Source organism: Phragmites australis, chromosome 1 (assembly GCF_958298935.1).
Source record: "Phragmites australis chromosome 1, lpPhrAust1.1, whole genome shotgun sequence".
Classification (NCBI taxonomy): domain Eukaryota; kingdom Viridiplantae; phylum Streptophyta; class Magnoliopsida; order Poales; family Poaceae; genus Phragmites; species Phragmites australis.
Genome location: NC_084921.1, coordinates 16,042,166 through 16,060,343, shown reverse-complemented (window position 1 = coordinate 16,060,343; position 18,178 = coordinate 16,042,166). Strand labels below are relative to the sequence as shown.

The following is an 18,178-nucleotide window of genomic DNA, read 5'->3' as shown; positions in this document are numbered from 1 at the left end:
CGTATGACAAAGATATCTTCCTTTTGTTGCACGACTGTTTGTTGAGTCCGAAACGAATTTAGAGTCCGAGTGGTAATTGCCTTGGAGCCCAACTAGCTTATTTGGAACTCAGGATTTGACATCCCCATTGTAGGAGAACGAGTAGGAACTAGACTTGAAGTCCAATAAGTTCCCAACAAGCTCCGACAATCCTCGACAAGGGTTTGACTAGAGTTTTCTTCTCTTATGTTTATGAGTAACAAGACATCATAAGAATTATTTAGTAGCATCCCATCCTCATAAGTATGGTTATGAACACAGAGGAATAAGCTCAAATCATGATTTAATTGACGTGCACGAGCTCGTGTCATAGGACCTTGTAATAGCACAGTAACAACTGAATATGAACAATTACTTGTAGTGCATGTATACGCAGCAGTGATGTCCTCATCATGATAAGAACTTGTGGCCGCTTGATGAGGATGACATCACACTCATCAAGACCTACGTGCATGCCGAGACCCCCATTTGGATCTCCTCTCCCCGATCTATTGGATCTAGGGTTCTTGTTGGTGTTTTTGTCTGCTTTCTGTAAAGGACTCGAGATGGGCTTGTGTGAGAACTGACTAAATTATATTTGAATTAATCAAATTGGCCAAGTTGTTCAATAAGATTAGAGCTAGCACATGCCCATCTCTTGACGTGCCACATGCTAACCCACATCTCAAAGTAACAATCGCAAACGCTAGATGATTAAAACAAATCCAATTCCGGTAGTCTCATTATACGTTTTATGCCAAAGATCATAATACACACATTTATAGTAAGCTTCATCACATCAAGACATAATAAAGAAAGAGTAATTTAAATATATTACAAGTCTTTAAAGTCATTACAAGTTCAAAAATTTAAAAGCATTACATGCTGAAATTAAAGGAAGAGAGCCATATAAACAAGTTTGGGCTCTCAAAATGACATCAACAAGCACTAGAATTAACAAAATACATCAAGTTCATATCCTAACATGTTAATGTCACTACACAGCACAAATGTCATCTAAAACTACCAAAAGAGATGGTGTCATTTGCCCTAAAGCACCACCAAAGTCATCTCAAGTAGCACACTCTTGCCCGTTATCAATATCGACGGGTATGAAGTAGCCATAAACTAACTCATATTCACCTACAAAAACTCAAAGATAGTAACATGAGTATGAAAGTACTCGCAAGATTTACTCATATGGATACATATAATAACCTGACTCTAAGGATTATGCAATTGGAAAGAGTAGCAAGAAGTAGGCCACAATGTTAAATAAATTTATGTGCACAAACAATTTAATGACTCAAGAGCGTAAGCACCTAACATATATCAACAACTTATGATCTCCTATCATAACAACATAAGTAAAATCATAACCGACATAAGAACACGCTCATCTCAACACATACATACACGAGCCAACTCCCAACATACCACATATAACCACAACCACCCAAATATTGGAAATTCTACGATTGATGCGGATGGACTACAAGCATGCTCATAACCAAGAGTGAGGTAATTAAAATTGATCTTACATCATGTAGGGGGTACATCTTTACCCACACGACTCGGTTCCATCCACTTGCCCCCTAAGACAAAATTTCTCATACCTGGAACTACCCACTTGTATTTACCCCTATGGCACTGGGGTTACCGCGAGCATATCTTGGCCACCTTCAGCTCCTATCACCTTACTTGTCCTCATTATTTTTCTCTTATGTGTCATAGGGCCATAAGTCAAGTGTTAGTGTGGCATAGGATAATCAGCTTATTCATACATTCATTGAATATGTGAAAGTAAGGAAAGTGTTTAAGCCAATGGCAAGCAATGGTTGGTACCTAATCGATCTAGGCAGGACTATGACATTTGAGACTCCATTCCTGAACTATCCCTAATACCCACCCAAATCTTGCCTCCTCACAAGCTCATCATCCAAACTTATCAAAATTTTGTAACCAATAAATAATCCCTCTAGCTCGCGAACAATGGAACGTTCCATAGCTCGAGTTCTACCGGAAACCTAAGCATGTCTAAGCTAAGTTCACACAAGTTTTAAGTTGTACATTAGCATGTGACATCCAGGTTACAAGGATGGAGATAATCAATAATTGAGTTAGGAACAAATGCAACAAGATAGGTTCTACCCGATTCCCGATAAAAACTCACTAATCATGCATATATGACACTAGCAACAACTAGCAAAATTGACCATCAACAATTCACCAAAATATAGGAGAATTATGCATATAGATGATTGCCTTGGTTCTCAGTAGCTTCATAATCAACAACACAATCAGGTTCCACCTCAGGAATACCCATGTCACCCTCCAATTCGTCAATCGCTAAAACAAGGATGATGCATCACAATTAACATGAAGAATGCTATGAAGTATGCTCCAAGATGTATGAATGTGTGGAGATATAGTACACTAAGCTATGAGCACATTGACACGCGAAACAAAGGAAGTCCCTTTGATGAGAGCATCCTGGTAACATTAGAATTTCTGATAGGTATATCGGAGTTCCGATCTGTCGTACTTTCCAAAAATTTGAGACATTGGGTTCTCAAGTTGCTAAGTTCATTTAATCAGAACTTTTGGTATTTGGTTAGAACCTCCTATTTTTGCAAACATGGGGCCCTCAGGCTGCGACTTTTATTTAGTCGGAAGTTCTAGTATTTGGTTGGACCTTCCGATTGTGGTCGGAACCTCCAGTTTTTGCAAACAAGAGGTTCTCGGGTGGGCTGATCTTTAATTAATCAGAAGTTCCGATTCAAAGTCGGAACATCCGATAGAATGGATATGCTTAATTTTGCATCGATTTCCCAGTCGATTCAACCCGCATGTCAAACCCCATTTCGCAGGAGTATGTGATTGTACTAACACATGGATGCTAGGCTTCATTGACCAAACAAACAAGCAAAACTTATAGGTGCTTACTCTAAACAATCTCCCTCCTACTAGCTCCTTTGTAACAAGGAGCAAGGTTGTGCTCATCACAACACGAAGATACATCTAGAAGGTCCAAACCATACCCAAACTAACACGTGCAACACTACCATTGGGATTCTAGGAAACTTACCCTGATGTACTTGTTGAGATGATTACCGGCTGTTGGGGAAAAAGAGAGGGAGGGAGCTCATGGTAGGAGAAGTGTTGTTGCTCCTTGTTGCTTCAACCAAGTGAGAGAGAGAGATTAAGAACAGTACTTGGATGAATGGAGAGCTTGAAGACTAGCGAACGCTATGGTATAACAAGCATATCTTGATTTTAGCTTCTTGAGGTGGGATTTGGGTGGAGAAGTGAGGGAGCTTGCTCTCTCTTTTGGGTGTGTGTTTGAGTCAAAGGGAGAGAGCTAGAGCGAGAGTGAGGGGATGGCCTGCTGCTGAAAGAAGTAGGAGGCCAGCTAGTGGGCCCCAGTGAAAAGTGTCATTTTTCCTCTCTCTTTTATCCATTCTCCTTTCTCTCCCTTTATTAAAACAACCCATTATGCTCTAGTGTTCCAAAAAAATTTGAGAATTTTTATACATCAACTATAATTCAAGATGAACCCGCTTGAATTAAATTCACCTTCAAAGCCAGTGTGGAATTTAAACTAAAATTCTCCAAAGTTAGTTACTTTCATAACTTCTAGAAAATTTAAAGGTATTACTTAAATTCCCAAAAATCTGGGAAAATCACTAATATTCATCTTTCATGATGGACTAATTTATAAGATTATTCCCAACCTTAGGGTGTATGGTGAATTTGTGTATCCTTTATCGTGCCCTATTTTACAAGGTTTTCATCACTTCATACGATGCTCGTAACTAAACATGATGTTTATGATGTTCAATGACATTTATATGCATTTTGGGATGTGACAGCTTGAGAGTTGGATTGGGTGCGGTTTGGGCTCGAGATGGGTTTAGGGTTTTGATTTCCCTGCTTTCTGTGAAGGACTCGTGCTTTTATCAGCTTTAGGTTAGTGTGTGTGTGTGATTTAAGATTATTTGCTTGGGGGAGAAATTGCTGATGTTTGCCAATTTTGGTTGGCTTGCTGTTGCTGCAGAGGCTTGGGCCCATACTCGACCAGCATTAAGAATGTCGAGAAGGAGATTAAGGAAATGGCCAAGAAGATCAATGACCTTTGTGGTAAGTGCGAATTTTATTATGTATTTATTGGTTTAGCGCTAGAATGTAGCCCAACTTACTGCTGAGTTAGCGTCCTTTGGATCAGTTGGCATTTTATTCATATGCCAGTTTAGGCTCAGTTGATAAATTGAGAATTAGTCTCTCAGTTTATAATGGTACAATGTAAGTTAACTTGGCAACACTTGCTTCAGCTGGTCACTTGGCACACAACTGCTGTTATATGCAGCATACACAATATATCTCCCAGCTTTATTTCTGAACTAGAAATTTGACCTTTTTCTCAATAGAGTTGTTAGATGAACCAGCTATCACGACCTTCACTCATGCCTGCAGAAATTTGACCTTTTCTCTATTATATTTCATAGTCTTGTGCAGTTTATCAGTTTATCACTTTTGAATTTTCTTACCTGAGTGTTAAATCCCGGAGATAAAAGAGTCATACAGGGCTGGCTCCACCTAGCCAGTAGGATTTGGTTTCAGATAGCAAGAAGAACAATCATTACAAGTTCATTAACTGAACCCACTGACCGGAGTGGGATTCTTGGGTGGGCCGGTGGTCTAACTTCTTTTTTGCATGTATCATAACTTTTTTTTCATTTGGTCAATATGCGCATAAGGAATATATCATATACGAACAGGATATCTACAACACGTATTAGGAAGCTTTAAAAATTACGGAACCGAATCAGCGGTATCTGATACGTCTAGAATCAAGGAAGTACATATTAGAAGGTTTCGATTGGTTACCTAACTCGATACGATTAGTACTCAAAACAGATTTATCTACTTGGACGTCAAGGAAGACAACTCCCTATCGACCACGACTGGATAGGAGTCGGTACCCCACCCCTATATAAGGCGAAAAGGCTGTGGGGAAGGAGGAGACAGGAGAAAAACACGAGAGAAAGAGAACTCGAGGCAAGCATCCAAATCCTAGCAGAGGATACTCGGCGATTTTAGCTTTAGGTTAGATCAGATCTGATATACTCTCTGTAATAGATTTAACATCATTGCTCGTACTTGAGATCATCAATATACGACAGCAATACCCCCACACGACGTAGGGTATTACTCCAATCGGAGGCTCGAACCTGTATACATCGATTGTCTCGTCTCGTGATTAATCCCTGCACTCAAAGGTACCTAGATAATTTATGGACATATTATCAGGAACTAATCTTCGACAGGTGACTCGGTGTCAATGATGGTGTCTGCTCTAAATGCGGTCGTAGCAGCACCGTTGCCTGTGGTGGTGATGGTGGAGTGCGTAAGTGGGGCAGTTGTTGTGTCGCCCGAAGCCTCTATGGACATCGAGGTCTCCGCCAGTGAAGGAGTTGCTGCACGGGATGACATGCTGATTTGCGGTGCGGCCTGCTAACTCTCAGTATCTAGCGAACGCTTATAGACGGCAAACACATGTTGTTCTCATTCGATGAGTTGCTTCTGCATGTCGACCACCGGCTTGGCTAAAGCTTCGATGGCCTGAGAGCTAGCTTCCTCACCAGAACCGAAACCTGGCAAGGTTGTTGTCGGTGAAGGTGTTGGTGTTGGTTGCATGTGCTAGATGTCCAACCTGCAACGATTGTTGTAGATGTTGTGCCATGGAGTGCGTTGTGAGATCGACCTGTGTTGTGTGCTAACCGGAACCGGACAATCGCCTCTACATGTGTTCCCACAACGAACAATTGCACCTCCTCCGCGCCATATGGGTTGAAGACCTGGTGAAGCACCTCCTCAATCACCGGGCATAGCAAGTAGCTCACTGTGACGCGAAGAACACTAGATTAAGAATATGGCATCTCTTGTACCATATTGTTAAGATAAATATCCGTTGGGAGGATAGCTGAGTGACGTCGGCTCCTAGGGGAAAGATTGAACTATAAATTAGTGAGACATAGAATATTGAGGAAGACATAGAAGGAAGGGGACTAGAAACTAGATTAATTTATCTTGCTTTATTGATTCAATTACATAACTTCTATAAATATAACTCCTAATAAAAAATTCCTGATCCAGTCCAACTATATCTTCTAGTCAATTCTATCTCTAATTAATAACAAATATAATCTTACCGTTTAAATAAATATGGAACCTTCATCAAGTCAAGGAAGCTCAAATATGCTTTTTTTTTTGGTGAAAATTGACTCTATCATAGAGTAAAAGTGGACTTTTGTGAAGGTTAATTATGCTTCTCTGGTCTCTACTTTAGACTGGTAGGCTGGTGAATCTAAAATTTTGGTTTCATCGGTTAATGTTATTGTGTTCAGGAATATTGACACGTACCTAGACTATGGAACGCTGTATTCAGAGCAAATACATTCCACATGAATGCAGCCTTATTTTTGGGCAATGTTTGAATTCGGCTTTTTTTCTTTTCCTTTGAGGAAGTGAATTCAGCTGTATGATCTGTGAGCCACTCTTACTCTGTTACAAAAACTGTACTTTTGCAGTGCTAACAGCATCAAAAGTTTTTTTATTAGAAAACGATATCCTATCATACCATTCTCTTCTTACTGTACCATAAGCAGAAAGTCGAGAAGCATATAAAGCACACTGCTCAGAAGAAATCATAGTATCAGAGTATTCCTTTGGTCACAAATCGATATGAAATTTCATTGCATTCTGGTAAGAAACAACTTGTCAAGTCTCGACCCCATTTCATCAACCTAAAACCATTCGGCACAACACGTACGGAAGATACACTCAGTTGTCAAAGTAACAGACAGACAGATCTATGCCAACAAAGCTCAATTACATCAAAATAACAATGCAACGTATTCTAGGGCATCTCCAATACTACCACTTTAGCATATCCCAGGCATGTCAGGTTTTAACACGATAAGACATGGTGGCTTAACATGAAACGATGGGACAACAGATAGCTTTAAGATGCATTTAAGTGGCAAAAGGAACTAAGAGCAGCTACACCTTAGGTTGTATCAAGGCAACATGGAATCTGTTCTTACACAAAATTATTAATGAAATACTCGCCAAGTACATATTAAACCATCCATTTATCAATTCGCAAATGCAAAATGTGGCACATAAGATTGGAGACTAAAGCGGTTATATAGTCTACGAATTCTGTACACAGCGTTTAGCTTCTTCAGGTGAAAGAAACAAACTCAACATAGCAATTATCATAAGAGGCATCCCCAATTTGATGAGAAACATTCTTCGCATTCAGGTGTAAGAAGTTTTACAGGTTGATGACATCTTGGATGGCAAAGATGCTATGTAATCTGCAGCTTCAGATAGGTCCTTCTTCCTCTGAGAGATTACTGTTTCCATGAACTCTTTATACTCCATAATGGAATCAACAAGTTGCAGCAGTTCGTTCGCACACATCTGAGTTTCTTCATCAGCTTTGCGTAATGCATCTTGGAGCCTCTTTTCAGAATTCTGTCAAATAAAAAATTTATGTAAGTTATCTGATCGTGGATATGCTATACTCATGAAGGAACACATTTAAGTACCGACAAAACAAAAAAATGAGAAGTACCTTCAAAATATCATCTGCCTCCTTTTCAGCAGTGCTCAAGAGATGGTCCTTTCGCTCGTACTCATCATTCATTTGTCTAGCATCAGCTGTGCATCTTGAGTCATCATTTTTAATTTCACGATCCAGTGAATTCAGACGAGCGACCATCTAGGGAACATAACTTGGAATGTAAAGAGCAAATAAAAAGGCTCAACTTCAATCTTATGTAATAATTTTGTAGGAGGACATAAGTTGTTGTGAGTATTCTGTAAGAGAGTCTAGAATTAACTTGAGTTGTATGGTAAATACACGGTCCAGCACTTTTTTCTAAATTGGTAAACGTTTGGAATCACCACAAAAAGAACATGAGACCGGGAATTCATGAACACCCAAAAAAGGCTGCCATCCAGAATAATATAATGAATGGAATGCTACTACATAAGAAAATATAAAATCCACTTTAAAAGATTGACAATTGCTCCAACATTGATGGACTGATGGGTATATTGATTGTTTTATTGCTCCAACATTGTGACTTGGGTATTGTTTTCATAATATCCAATAACCCACATAAATAAAAGTCGTGATGCAGTTCTTTCTGAAACCGTGATGGGTACTTTCAGTTTGACAGTAGTGAAATAAATTCTGATAAAAGGGTCATAGGACACCTGACTATCAGCCTATGTTTTAACTAATAGATCATACCCACAGCTCTGACAAAAAGGCAGATCTTTACAAAAACAATAGATTAGATACCCCTCAAGTACATCACAGTACAATCCATGGCGTGATTCCAAACTCCAATAACTGTGCCAAGTGAAAGCCAAATTCTTAGTACTTCACCACAAATTTGACGTGTAAATCATCTGCTCGGAGGGCCTGGTTATTGGTAAATCCTACCAATAAAATACTAAAATGACCAGCAGGAAAGTTTTATCAAGTTGAAGTAACTGACTCTGGAATCTACATCAATGCCTAACTGTGTTTAATTGTTTATGTGTTAATAAATCATTACTAGGACCACTGAAGGTGCTTAGAGTCCGAGACTCCATGTGATGTGCATCATGAGCCATAAATGATGGATACAGCTTCATTAGTGAAGTGAAATAAGCTCAACCGCATGTTCAACTAACGACTAGTAAAGAACCAAATTTGGCTATTGTAATGAGCCAATTAGAATTTCAGAAGAGCTGCATGAAAAGTCACAAAAAATAAAGCTAAGTTTGTCACTACTAACAGGTAAGAGGTAAGGTAACACATGAACACCATTCATTTTATTATATTGCAGTTTCTACCAGCAGTACAACATAATACTATGAGAAAATATTGGCCACTGAACCTGTGCTAGAGTAACCAATTAAAAAAGTAATAACTACAGTAATTATCTAATGTTGATTTGAATAGTGTCTGCATCATACGGTGATACCCATTAGCCCATATACAAAAAGTTGTAATGCAGCTCTTTCCAACACTGTGATGGGTAAAAAAGTTCTGACCACATCATTTTGCCAATTGTGCAAATAAGTTCTGACCACATATAACAGCTCAAAAAGGACAGGGGGGAATTAAGATCATATTTTATTTTGTGCTGTAAAATGTAATATAGTATTTGTCATATAAGATGGACTAACCTCATCAGTTTTAGCCTGGAGACTGGAAATATTGTTCCTTTTGTCCTCCAGGATTTTAACAATTTCTTGTAACTGCTTCTGTAGATCGACTGACTCTTCAAGCTTTGAGACAGAAACCCTTTTGTTCTCCTCAGCGTGAGCCTTAAGTGCAGGTTTCAGCACTGTTTTGTAACTGAGACCTAGTATCTCAGCAGGGGAGGACCCTTTTGCATTTAGCATGTACTGGAAATCAATATCAGGTTTCAATCTGAAAAGTGGCCCAGAAGTGTAAAAATGAGTTCATAATATAAACTGACTACCAGATGGAGACTATAAAGCAAATAGAAACAACAAAAACCACAGTAAAAAAAAAGATGTTTCACATCTCTTGCTTTTATATTTTAGCTACCACGATGACCACAACTAGTCACATGATTTCGGCTGGTTATACAAAAGTCCCCAAATTTTACCCAGAACATTAATTGCTTCCCGATTTTTTTGAAAAAACATAATAATTTACCACATTATCGACTGACTCAATAAGTTCCAGAGTCAAAAATCACAGGATTCGCAGTTTAGCACATAGTCCCAAATGTCTATATCCAGCCAAACTGTCCTATAATAATGTTTATGTACGGTCCACATGATTCAATTAATTAAGAACCTTACACTTGAGTTGTTTTGGAAAAATACCAGAGCATGTCAATATGTACTATATTACTTTTACAATGTGTATTGAATTTCTTTGACAACAATTTTTTTTAAAGGTCTTTATGATCCCGTAACGATTTTTTTATGTTCTAGACCTTTTCTAATAAAAAATTTATTAATAGACCCTCACCTAACTTAGTTTCAAAAATAGACCAGTTGGACCATGCCATGGCCCGTGGTGTGGCTCAATGAACTGCCACACCAAGGTCCATGGCGTGGTCCGTGGTGTGGCTCAATGAGCTGCCACACCAAGGTCCATGGCGTGGCCAAACAGTATATTTTTTTAAAATACGTCTATTAATAAAATTTTATTTTAAAATGGTCTAAAAATGAAAAAAAAATCCATAACAGCTCCATTGTGCTGATTTATCTTCCATTCATTATGATCCGGAAAACAGCAAAACAGATCATCCCCAATAGCTATATGAGGACAAGCTAATCTATCTTACATTCATTAGAATTCCTGACATGGAACAGATAGTAGCCCAGTAAATCTTAGCTAATTGAACCTCAACAATAATTTATGAAAAAGTAAGCATTCAAACACCTTTTTCAACTGCTAATGAAATTTGACTAATACAATATAAATTAAGGATAAGAAACGGATCCCTTAGTCAAGCATAAATGGCATGCCAGCAGCAAAAGTGTTCCATTGTAAACTGCGATGAGCACAAGTAGGAAACAAAACAGATTTGAGTTGTTGACAATAATATGAGAAATTGCAACGGCCACAAGTAAGACCTAGAGACCTAAACAGAGCAATCTGATTCTCCAAAAACACTAGAAATTGTGAGCTAAGATATTTTGAACTAGAATTTGAACTATAGAGCTTAATAGTATTGAACAGATTCAAATGGTTAAATATAGAGCTTTCAGCATCCCAATGAAAAGTTTTTTTGAAAAAAATTGATCTGCAGGTAAAATGAGAACGATATGGTTAGCATGCGTTCCCAGGTGCTTAAATCATTCACGACTTATTCATTGGTTCTAGAAGAATGGAGATGAACAAATTCAAAGAATGAAGAAATTATAGGAGATCTAGCAGCACATTCATACCTTTTGAGGGCCTGGTTGCACTGCTCGGCAAGCCCCTCAAGCTCCTCAAGCTTCGTAACCAGCGCAGCTTCAAGCTCCCAACCCTTGTCCTCCAGTGCCGCCTTCCCACTCTCCGCTTTGGCAATGTCACGCTCCACCACTTGCATCTCCCTGTGCATCCTATCAGCATCCCTCACATTCACCGCCTGCGCCTCCACTTTCTTCAATAGGTCCTGATTTTCAGCCGCAATGCGCCGCCCGTCCATCACCTTCGCCTCCAGCTCCTTCTCCAAATCCAGCAGTGCATCCCCCTTCTCGTCCATCTTAGCGCTCCAGGTCTTCACCACTGCCTCAAACTTGTGAATGTCCGCAGTGAAGGTCTCCTTCTCCGCCTCCAGTGCCTCCCGCCGCGAAGGGCCCGAGGTGAGCTTAATCGCCTTCGCCTCCAGTTCCTGAGCCTCCTTTTCCAGAGCACGGAAGGCTTCAACAGCCGCCTCAGCATGCTCGCGGGCTTTGGAGACATACTCGTCGTCCAGGGAGGCGACGGCGTCGTCATCACCCGAGATGAAATAAGAGTATCCTTGGGTGGTGTAGAGCATGAGATCATTGAAGGCGGAGGCAGAGGGGGAAGAAGCCACATCATCTGAGACGCTGGCGAGGAGGGTAAGCCAGTGGAGGACGGAGAGGAGTGGCGGCCAGGAGTGCGGGGTTCCGGGGGCCTTGAGAGCGGAGCGGGTGAGCTTGTAGGGACAGCCGAGCATGCGGAGGACATAGAGGAGGTCGTCCTCGAACCCGGCCTCCTTCTCCGAGACGGGGAAGTGGAGGCGTTCGAGGAGGTGGCGGAGAGCGGCCAGGATGTCGCGGGCGGCGGGGAGGGGCGGACGGAGGGTGACGGCGGGGTCGAGGAAGGCGTTGACGACGCGGAGTGCGGCGGCCTGCGTGGCTCGGTCGGAGAAGTTGGGGGCGCTGGCGGTCGTGCCCACGCCGATGGAGGAAGGGGGCCGGCTGCTGCAGAGGCTGGCGACGTCGGAATCGCGGCGGGAGAAGGCGAGGTCGAGGTTGCGCGGGCGGATGACGCTGGGCTCCAGCGACGGGGTGCCCTCGGCCGCGGCGGAGGGCGCAAGGGAGGACTTGGGGAGCCGGCGTCCGCCGCCGCCGCCGCGCCGCATGGTCGCCGCGGATCTTGCGGTTTTGGGAGGCTGGGGTTTTGCCTTGTTTGAAATGAAGCGGCGGTCAGTGCCTCAGTGGAACGGAAAGGGCGTTTTCGTTTCGTTTTTGGGAGGTTATTTGGGGAAACGGACCGCCGTGGAAATTAGGGTATTCTGGGTCGGAAGGAGAATCACAATGTAACAGCACTATGATATAATATGATTATTAATATATAGATTAATTTTTAGTAGGTTTTAGTGTAAGTGATGAAGTCACACCGTTTATTGGTTAATTTTTAGTGGATCTTCCGTGTTAATAATGAAGTTACACCGTAGTTAAATCTAAGAAATCACTTTCAAACTATGGACCATCCAAATCGCTTTGAGACGTGTGCAAATGTGATGCTCCATGAAGATATCTCTAAAGAAAATCGCAAGTATCAAAAGTTAGAATCGGCAGACTGCATTACTGCAACTCAATCAAACGAACAGTCATTCCTTGATGCTAATCTTATAGCAGTTCGAGCATGTTAGCAAACTGCATGCATTATAATTGCTAAACTAATATAATGATGATATGCATAATTCCCTAACACAGAGAGATATGTGTATCTTATATCGGCACTAAATTTTGTTTATCTTGAGCTTCATAAAGTATGCCTCCCTATTGCGGCTATGTGGGCCATATGTGCCTTTTTCCTTATAATCTGAGCTGCCCCCAAATATAATTCACTCGTAAGAATGTGAGTGAAGGTAGCATGCGTCACTCAGATCCAGCACTAGACCTAAGCCACAGTGGATGTGTTTAGTTGCTCTAAGTTACTCCAGTCTAGCCGATGGATACTATAGTTTGTATTTGATTCTTTGGATTTCTCCCATCCTAACCTAGCGGATACGTAGAATCCTGAAAAGAAATCTATTTGGTTGACTGCTTATATTGTTGCAGTCTTGTCTAATTGGTGTAAATATACAGTCTCATCTTAACCCAAGAGTGAATTTCGATTCGAACTTTACTGCACAGTCTGGCCCAACGAATGCATGCTCTATATCTGCTTTTGTAGACGAGCCCACTTTGTCAGTATTATTAGATTATTTTTATGTGAGTAATCAATCACGATCTCAACTCTTATATCTATTCATACGGCTTCAGATTCAATCAACTAAATATAAACTCAACTCAGCTTATTCAGACAAATACAACCAACTAAACATTCTTCTTTTCAACAAATATGATCCCATCGGCCTTCTTATACGATGCAGTTCTACGAAATCTCATTAGGGGGACCAAACACACCCATAATCTCAAGAAAAAGTGTGTTTGGTTGCCCATATCTACTATTTCAGTCTGGCCCAACAGATATAAATATACACCTTTAACCTAACTTGGGAGTAAAGCTCGATTCAAGTTTCACTACTGTAGCAAAAATGATCATATTATGCCATAATTGTGATTTTGGTGATTAATGACAACATAGTCATTGATACAAATATGTTTACCAAGAATATATATTATTAGGTCTCATGGATGCAATATATCAAGAAGCCACCGCAACCGGCACAAAGTTTAATTGAATAGGAGAAGTTCTAAAAGAATTGACCTCACCGAAAGGTCCAATGCAGAAGAGTCTGCACTCACCGGAGCATTATGCACAGAGGCTGATAACCTCACCAGATAGTTTGGTGCTCTATGTGTTGAACTCATCAGAGGATTTCTGACAAAGGGAGAGAAGCTAATGACCTCACCGGATAATCCGATGATCTGTGCAGAGTAACACCAGAATATTTCTTACAAAGAAGAATGCGAGTGCAGAAAACTAAAGATCAACCCACCGGAAGATTCAGTGCTTGATTTATGCTCACCAAATTATAGCAACGGAGTATTTCTTGCAGAGACGACTGTAAATATTGAAGAATGAAGAACAACCCACTGGAAGGTCCGATGCTCTGAAGATCAATGCACCAGAGTATTTTACACAGAGAAGAAGTGACACGGTCTGCCTTAAGATAACTCATTGGAAGGTCCGATGATGGATTTGAAGGCACACCGGAGTGTCCGGTATTCACAAAGGCAATGAGTGGAGTTCCGACTGCTAGTTTATGAGTTTGTACTTACCAGATGATCTGGTGTTAATACTACTATTCTCACTGGATCATTAGGTGTTAATAGCTTTTCTGAGCCATTAGGAAAACAGATAATTGACGGGTTTAAGACTATTAATACCCCTACACTCGGTCATTTGAAGGTGTGGCATACTGCTGGAGTCTAAAGGAAGCTCATATACACTTGAGAAGACATCCAAACCACCAAAGTGCTTAAAGTGTTCATCCAAAACAATTAGCACACTATTAGAGAGTGATTAGTGCTATTAGGTAGTAGAGAGAAGTGTTGCTAGGTGCTACAATCTAGAGAGTGGATTAAGGAGTGATCCAACTGTGTACCAAGAGGTACGCCTGCATCTTGGAGTCTTTGTGACTCATCGGCAACTTGTTTACCCTCCGACTTGGTGTGGAGCGGCATCAAAACACATGTACGGAGACGTGAAGACCCTTGACTTAGTGGCTTAAGCTCCAAAATGATCACAACGGTAAGGGATCGGAAAGAGAGGCTTGTAGTAAGGTCTTGTCTTTGTGACTTGGTGGCTCATCCGAACTGAGATCTTATCTTTATGACTTGATGACTCAATAGTCGTGACCGGAAGCATATCATTGGTGGAGCTCCAGCATAAACTTAGAGTGGCATTAATGACATCGATATCACAGGATAAAAATCCTTTGTATCAAGTTTGTCTCTCTACCTTATTTACATTTTCGCATTTACATACTTACAATTTATTTTAGTAGAATAGATTACAATCCTCTTAAACACTCTAAACCTAGAGCAAATTTAGATAAAAATTGAAATAAATTTATCTTGTGAAGTTTTTAAAGCTGAATAGTTTCTAGTGTCCTAATTCACTCATCCCCTCTTAAAACGTCACCGTTCCTCACAACTACATAATCTAGCCTGACGAATGCAAGCTGCTACATCCGTTCATGCAAACGGACTCACTTGTCAGTATCATAAAATCATCTTCATTTGAGCAACAATCACAATATCAATTCTTACATCCACTCATACGGCCTCATATTCTGTCAATCAAACAAAAACTAAACAAAAACTCAACTCAGTGTATCCAAACAGATACAACTAGTCAAACAATCTTCTTTTTAAAAAATATAACTCCACTCAACATGCTTCCTCTCAACCTACATATACGATCCATACGAATAAGACCTCCTACACACAACCAAACACACCCAATAAATTAGAAGTCCTTCAACACTACAACGGCATCCAACAAGAATGAAATTTTCACTCAGATCATATTAATTGTGTGAGTGTTTGAGAAGATGAAATACCACGGCAAAAGCAAAATGCTCGATTTGGTAAATGTTATATGTTAAATCCTGCAAACATGCCAAAAAGATGGAAAACAAATAACAGTTGCAGTTTCCCAGCAAGTGCAACAGACACCAATACATGACGGCAAATGCTAATTCTTGGACGAGTTACCCTCCAGCTCTTTCCTCAGTTGCAGGGAGAAGTCATCATTGACATCATCGTCATCCCAGTCATCCTCCCATTGCTGAACAGCTTCATTGCCTTCTTCCTTGTCGTCCCACTCTGTAATTCATAAGTTAGTGTCAACCTGATGGATTTTCTTTTTTGAAATAAAGGTAACACAACTGCATATTGATTGTATGTATGATAATTCCTTTTAACAATATGTCTTTGTTTTGAAAAATATATTTATCAGCACCGTGTTCAGAGTCTTGCAAGGAACAGGCAACGGCACACAACAAATAATATAAACATTCCATATGTAAGTTAATCCTGAAATAGTTATGAGACGAAACTACAAATCATACACCTATCCAAATGAGTCATGGAATGGCTTCATGAAAAGACTATAGTGCAAACAATATCTTATCCTTAGGGCCTTAAAAAGTAAAGCATGAAACCAAGCAACAAGCATAACAGGGTCTGTGACTTGTTCTTTCAACTTGATCAGGTGATATATACAGATTGTCAAAATATATTACAGATTCAGTAATGAAGGCAAACGTATATTACAGATTCAGTAATGAAGGCAAACAACGAAAAACTAGGCTGAAAATCAGAAAGTATCATCGCCTGTCAGTATCATTCTTTCTCGGTCATTATTCAGGTGTTGTTTAAAAATCGAAGCACATGCATGTGCTCCCGCTGTAAAAAATCAAAGTCTCGTCCTAGAATGTGTGCAGTCAAACCATTTTATTTATGATGACCATTGACCAATATCTCCATCAGTATTTCGATTGGACACACGAAAATGATGTGGACAGATGTCTGGAAAATCGTTTCATAATGTATTCCTTTTATTATGTTTTACAAATACAGTACAAGAGACATTGGTGGTCAAAGTTATATTTTGGAGAGCACATAAATGTTCAAAATGACACTTATTTCATTATTTGTGACTGCAAGGAGTAATTGAGAAATGATTTGGTAATTGATATAGACACATAAACCCATAAAACCTTATGAATATAGACACACAAACCCACAAAACCTTATGAACAGACAAAGTTCATAATCGATGTGACATTCTGAACATCGTCTATCGTCACAGACCTTAGATTGTAATATCGAACTCCTTAAGTAGGCAGAAGAAGAGTGTTACAACACATGCATTAGTGCAGTGCATTGCAGTGCAGAGCAACACCACAATCCCCAATTCTGGGGCAGCAGGTGAGCTCAATGTTACGCCAAGCTACTTTGTACTCTAGGATTTACCCACATAGACAGGATAGCTACATGAGTTATGTGACAGGAACCACAAAACTTAACTCTCCCATTACTGAACTAACCCTACTTCTCCAAATCATGTAACACTCACGCAAAAATAAGAGACAAAGACAATCACAACCCTAGATCGCACAGCCCTAATCCTCCTCCAAACCACAAATCCGAAGATGAGATAATTTATCAGGAAGTCTCGCTAGATCTAATCAATAGAGTCATGTACTAGCACGCTTAGATCAGCCAGCGCAGCAGCTACACATTACAATAGGCATCAACAACGAAGAAAGGTAACGAGCGAGGAATCGGTGCGAAACTATACCTTGGTCGATCTCGAACTCCTCGAACTCGTCGTCGTCCTCGAGCAGGTCCATCTTGGCCGCCTCCGTCGCCTCAGGCTTCGCCGGCTCCGCCATCGGGACTCGCTATTCCCGCAACACGGTCCGACACGAAACGAGCCCTGGAGTGCGGAGAGGATCGGTGAGGTTAGCACGCGAAAGGATAATTAGGGTTTTCGGCGGCCGATTTAGGAGAGATCGAGGCGAATCGGACGCACCTGGCTGCTAGAAAGCGCGGCCGCCGATGTGCTTGCTTGGGGAAGAGGAAGAAGCGAGGAGAGCCGAGAGCGAAGCGGGGCGTTTGTTATAAGAGACGTTAATATCAGGGGCCTATTTGTAAAGTTATGTTTATGTGAATCTCTATGACCGAATTCGCGGAAGAAATCTCAAGCGAGGTTATCCACGTAACCAAATATTTACAGCCGTCGGATTGGAATCAACAAGGATCCGATGTCGTCCGATATCAACAAGTACCGACAGCGGATGTGAGACGTCGTCTACTGGGCCGTTCTGAAGCTAGCGCGGCCTTCTTCGTGCTTCAGGAAAGATCGCAAGAACAGTGTAGACCATCACATATAAGGATAAGGCATGGGAAAAAGGCAATAAGCCGCCCGTCGTCAGCAACTCAACAAAAAAAGAGATATGCAAACAGGGTTCACAAATTCAACGGAACCTCAAAAATCGTATGGAGTCAGTAACCGCGGCAACTGTATAGTAATTTAGTAGAAACGGGTTAAATTTTATCAATTTTTTGAATTTTTTTGAATTTTGAATTTGAGTTGATCGGTAACCACTCGATTTCTAAATGCAGTGCAGGCTGAATTGGCCAGTAAACGTTCAATTCTCACGGTTACCCTGGATGTAAATCGTCTCTT

The 18,178-nt window shown here is 40.6% G+C and overlaps 2 protein-coding genes across 2 annotated transcripts; both read right to left on the bottom strand.

Annotated features, from left to right (window-relative positions):
- Positions 1–7,115: 7,115 nt before the first annotated feature.
- LOC133911254 (kinetochore protein NDC80 homolog) lies at positions 7,116–12,250 on the bottom strand. Its single transcript, XM_062353457.1, has 4 exons — positions 11,017–12,250; positions 9,271–9,517; positions 7,661–7,807; positions 7,116–7,560 (listed from the first exon to the last, which is right to left on the bottom strand). Exons 1-4 carry the CDS (start codon positions 12,162–12,164, stop codon positions 7,342–7,344), a joined length of 1,761 nt encoding a protein of 586 aa, XP_062209441.1. The 5' UTR covers positions 12,165–12,250; the 3' UTR covers positions 7,116–7,341.
- A 3,226-nt stretch (positions 12,251–15,476) lies between these two features.
- Positions 15,477–17,645, bottom strand: LOC133911244 (protein DELETION OF SUV3 SUPPRESSOR 1(I)-like). The gene is made up of 3 exons (XM_062353447.1): positions 17,522–17,645; positions 17,288–17,425; positions 15,477–15,807 (listed from the first exon to the last, which is right to left on the bottom strand). The coding sequence occupies exons 2-3, from the start codon at positions 17,379–17,381 to the stop codon at positions 15,677–15,679; spliced, it is 225 nt and encodes a 74-aa protein (XP_062209431.1). The 5' UTR covers positions 17,382–17,425; positions 17,522–17,645; the 3' UTR covers positions 15,477–15,676.
- Positions 17,646–18,178: the final 533 nt, after the last annotated feature.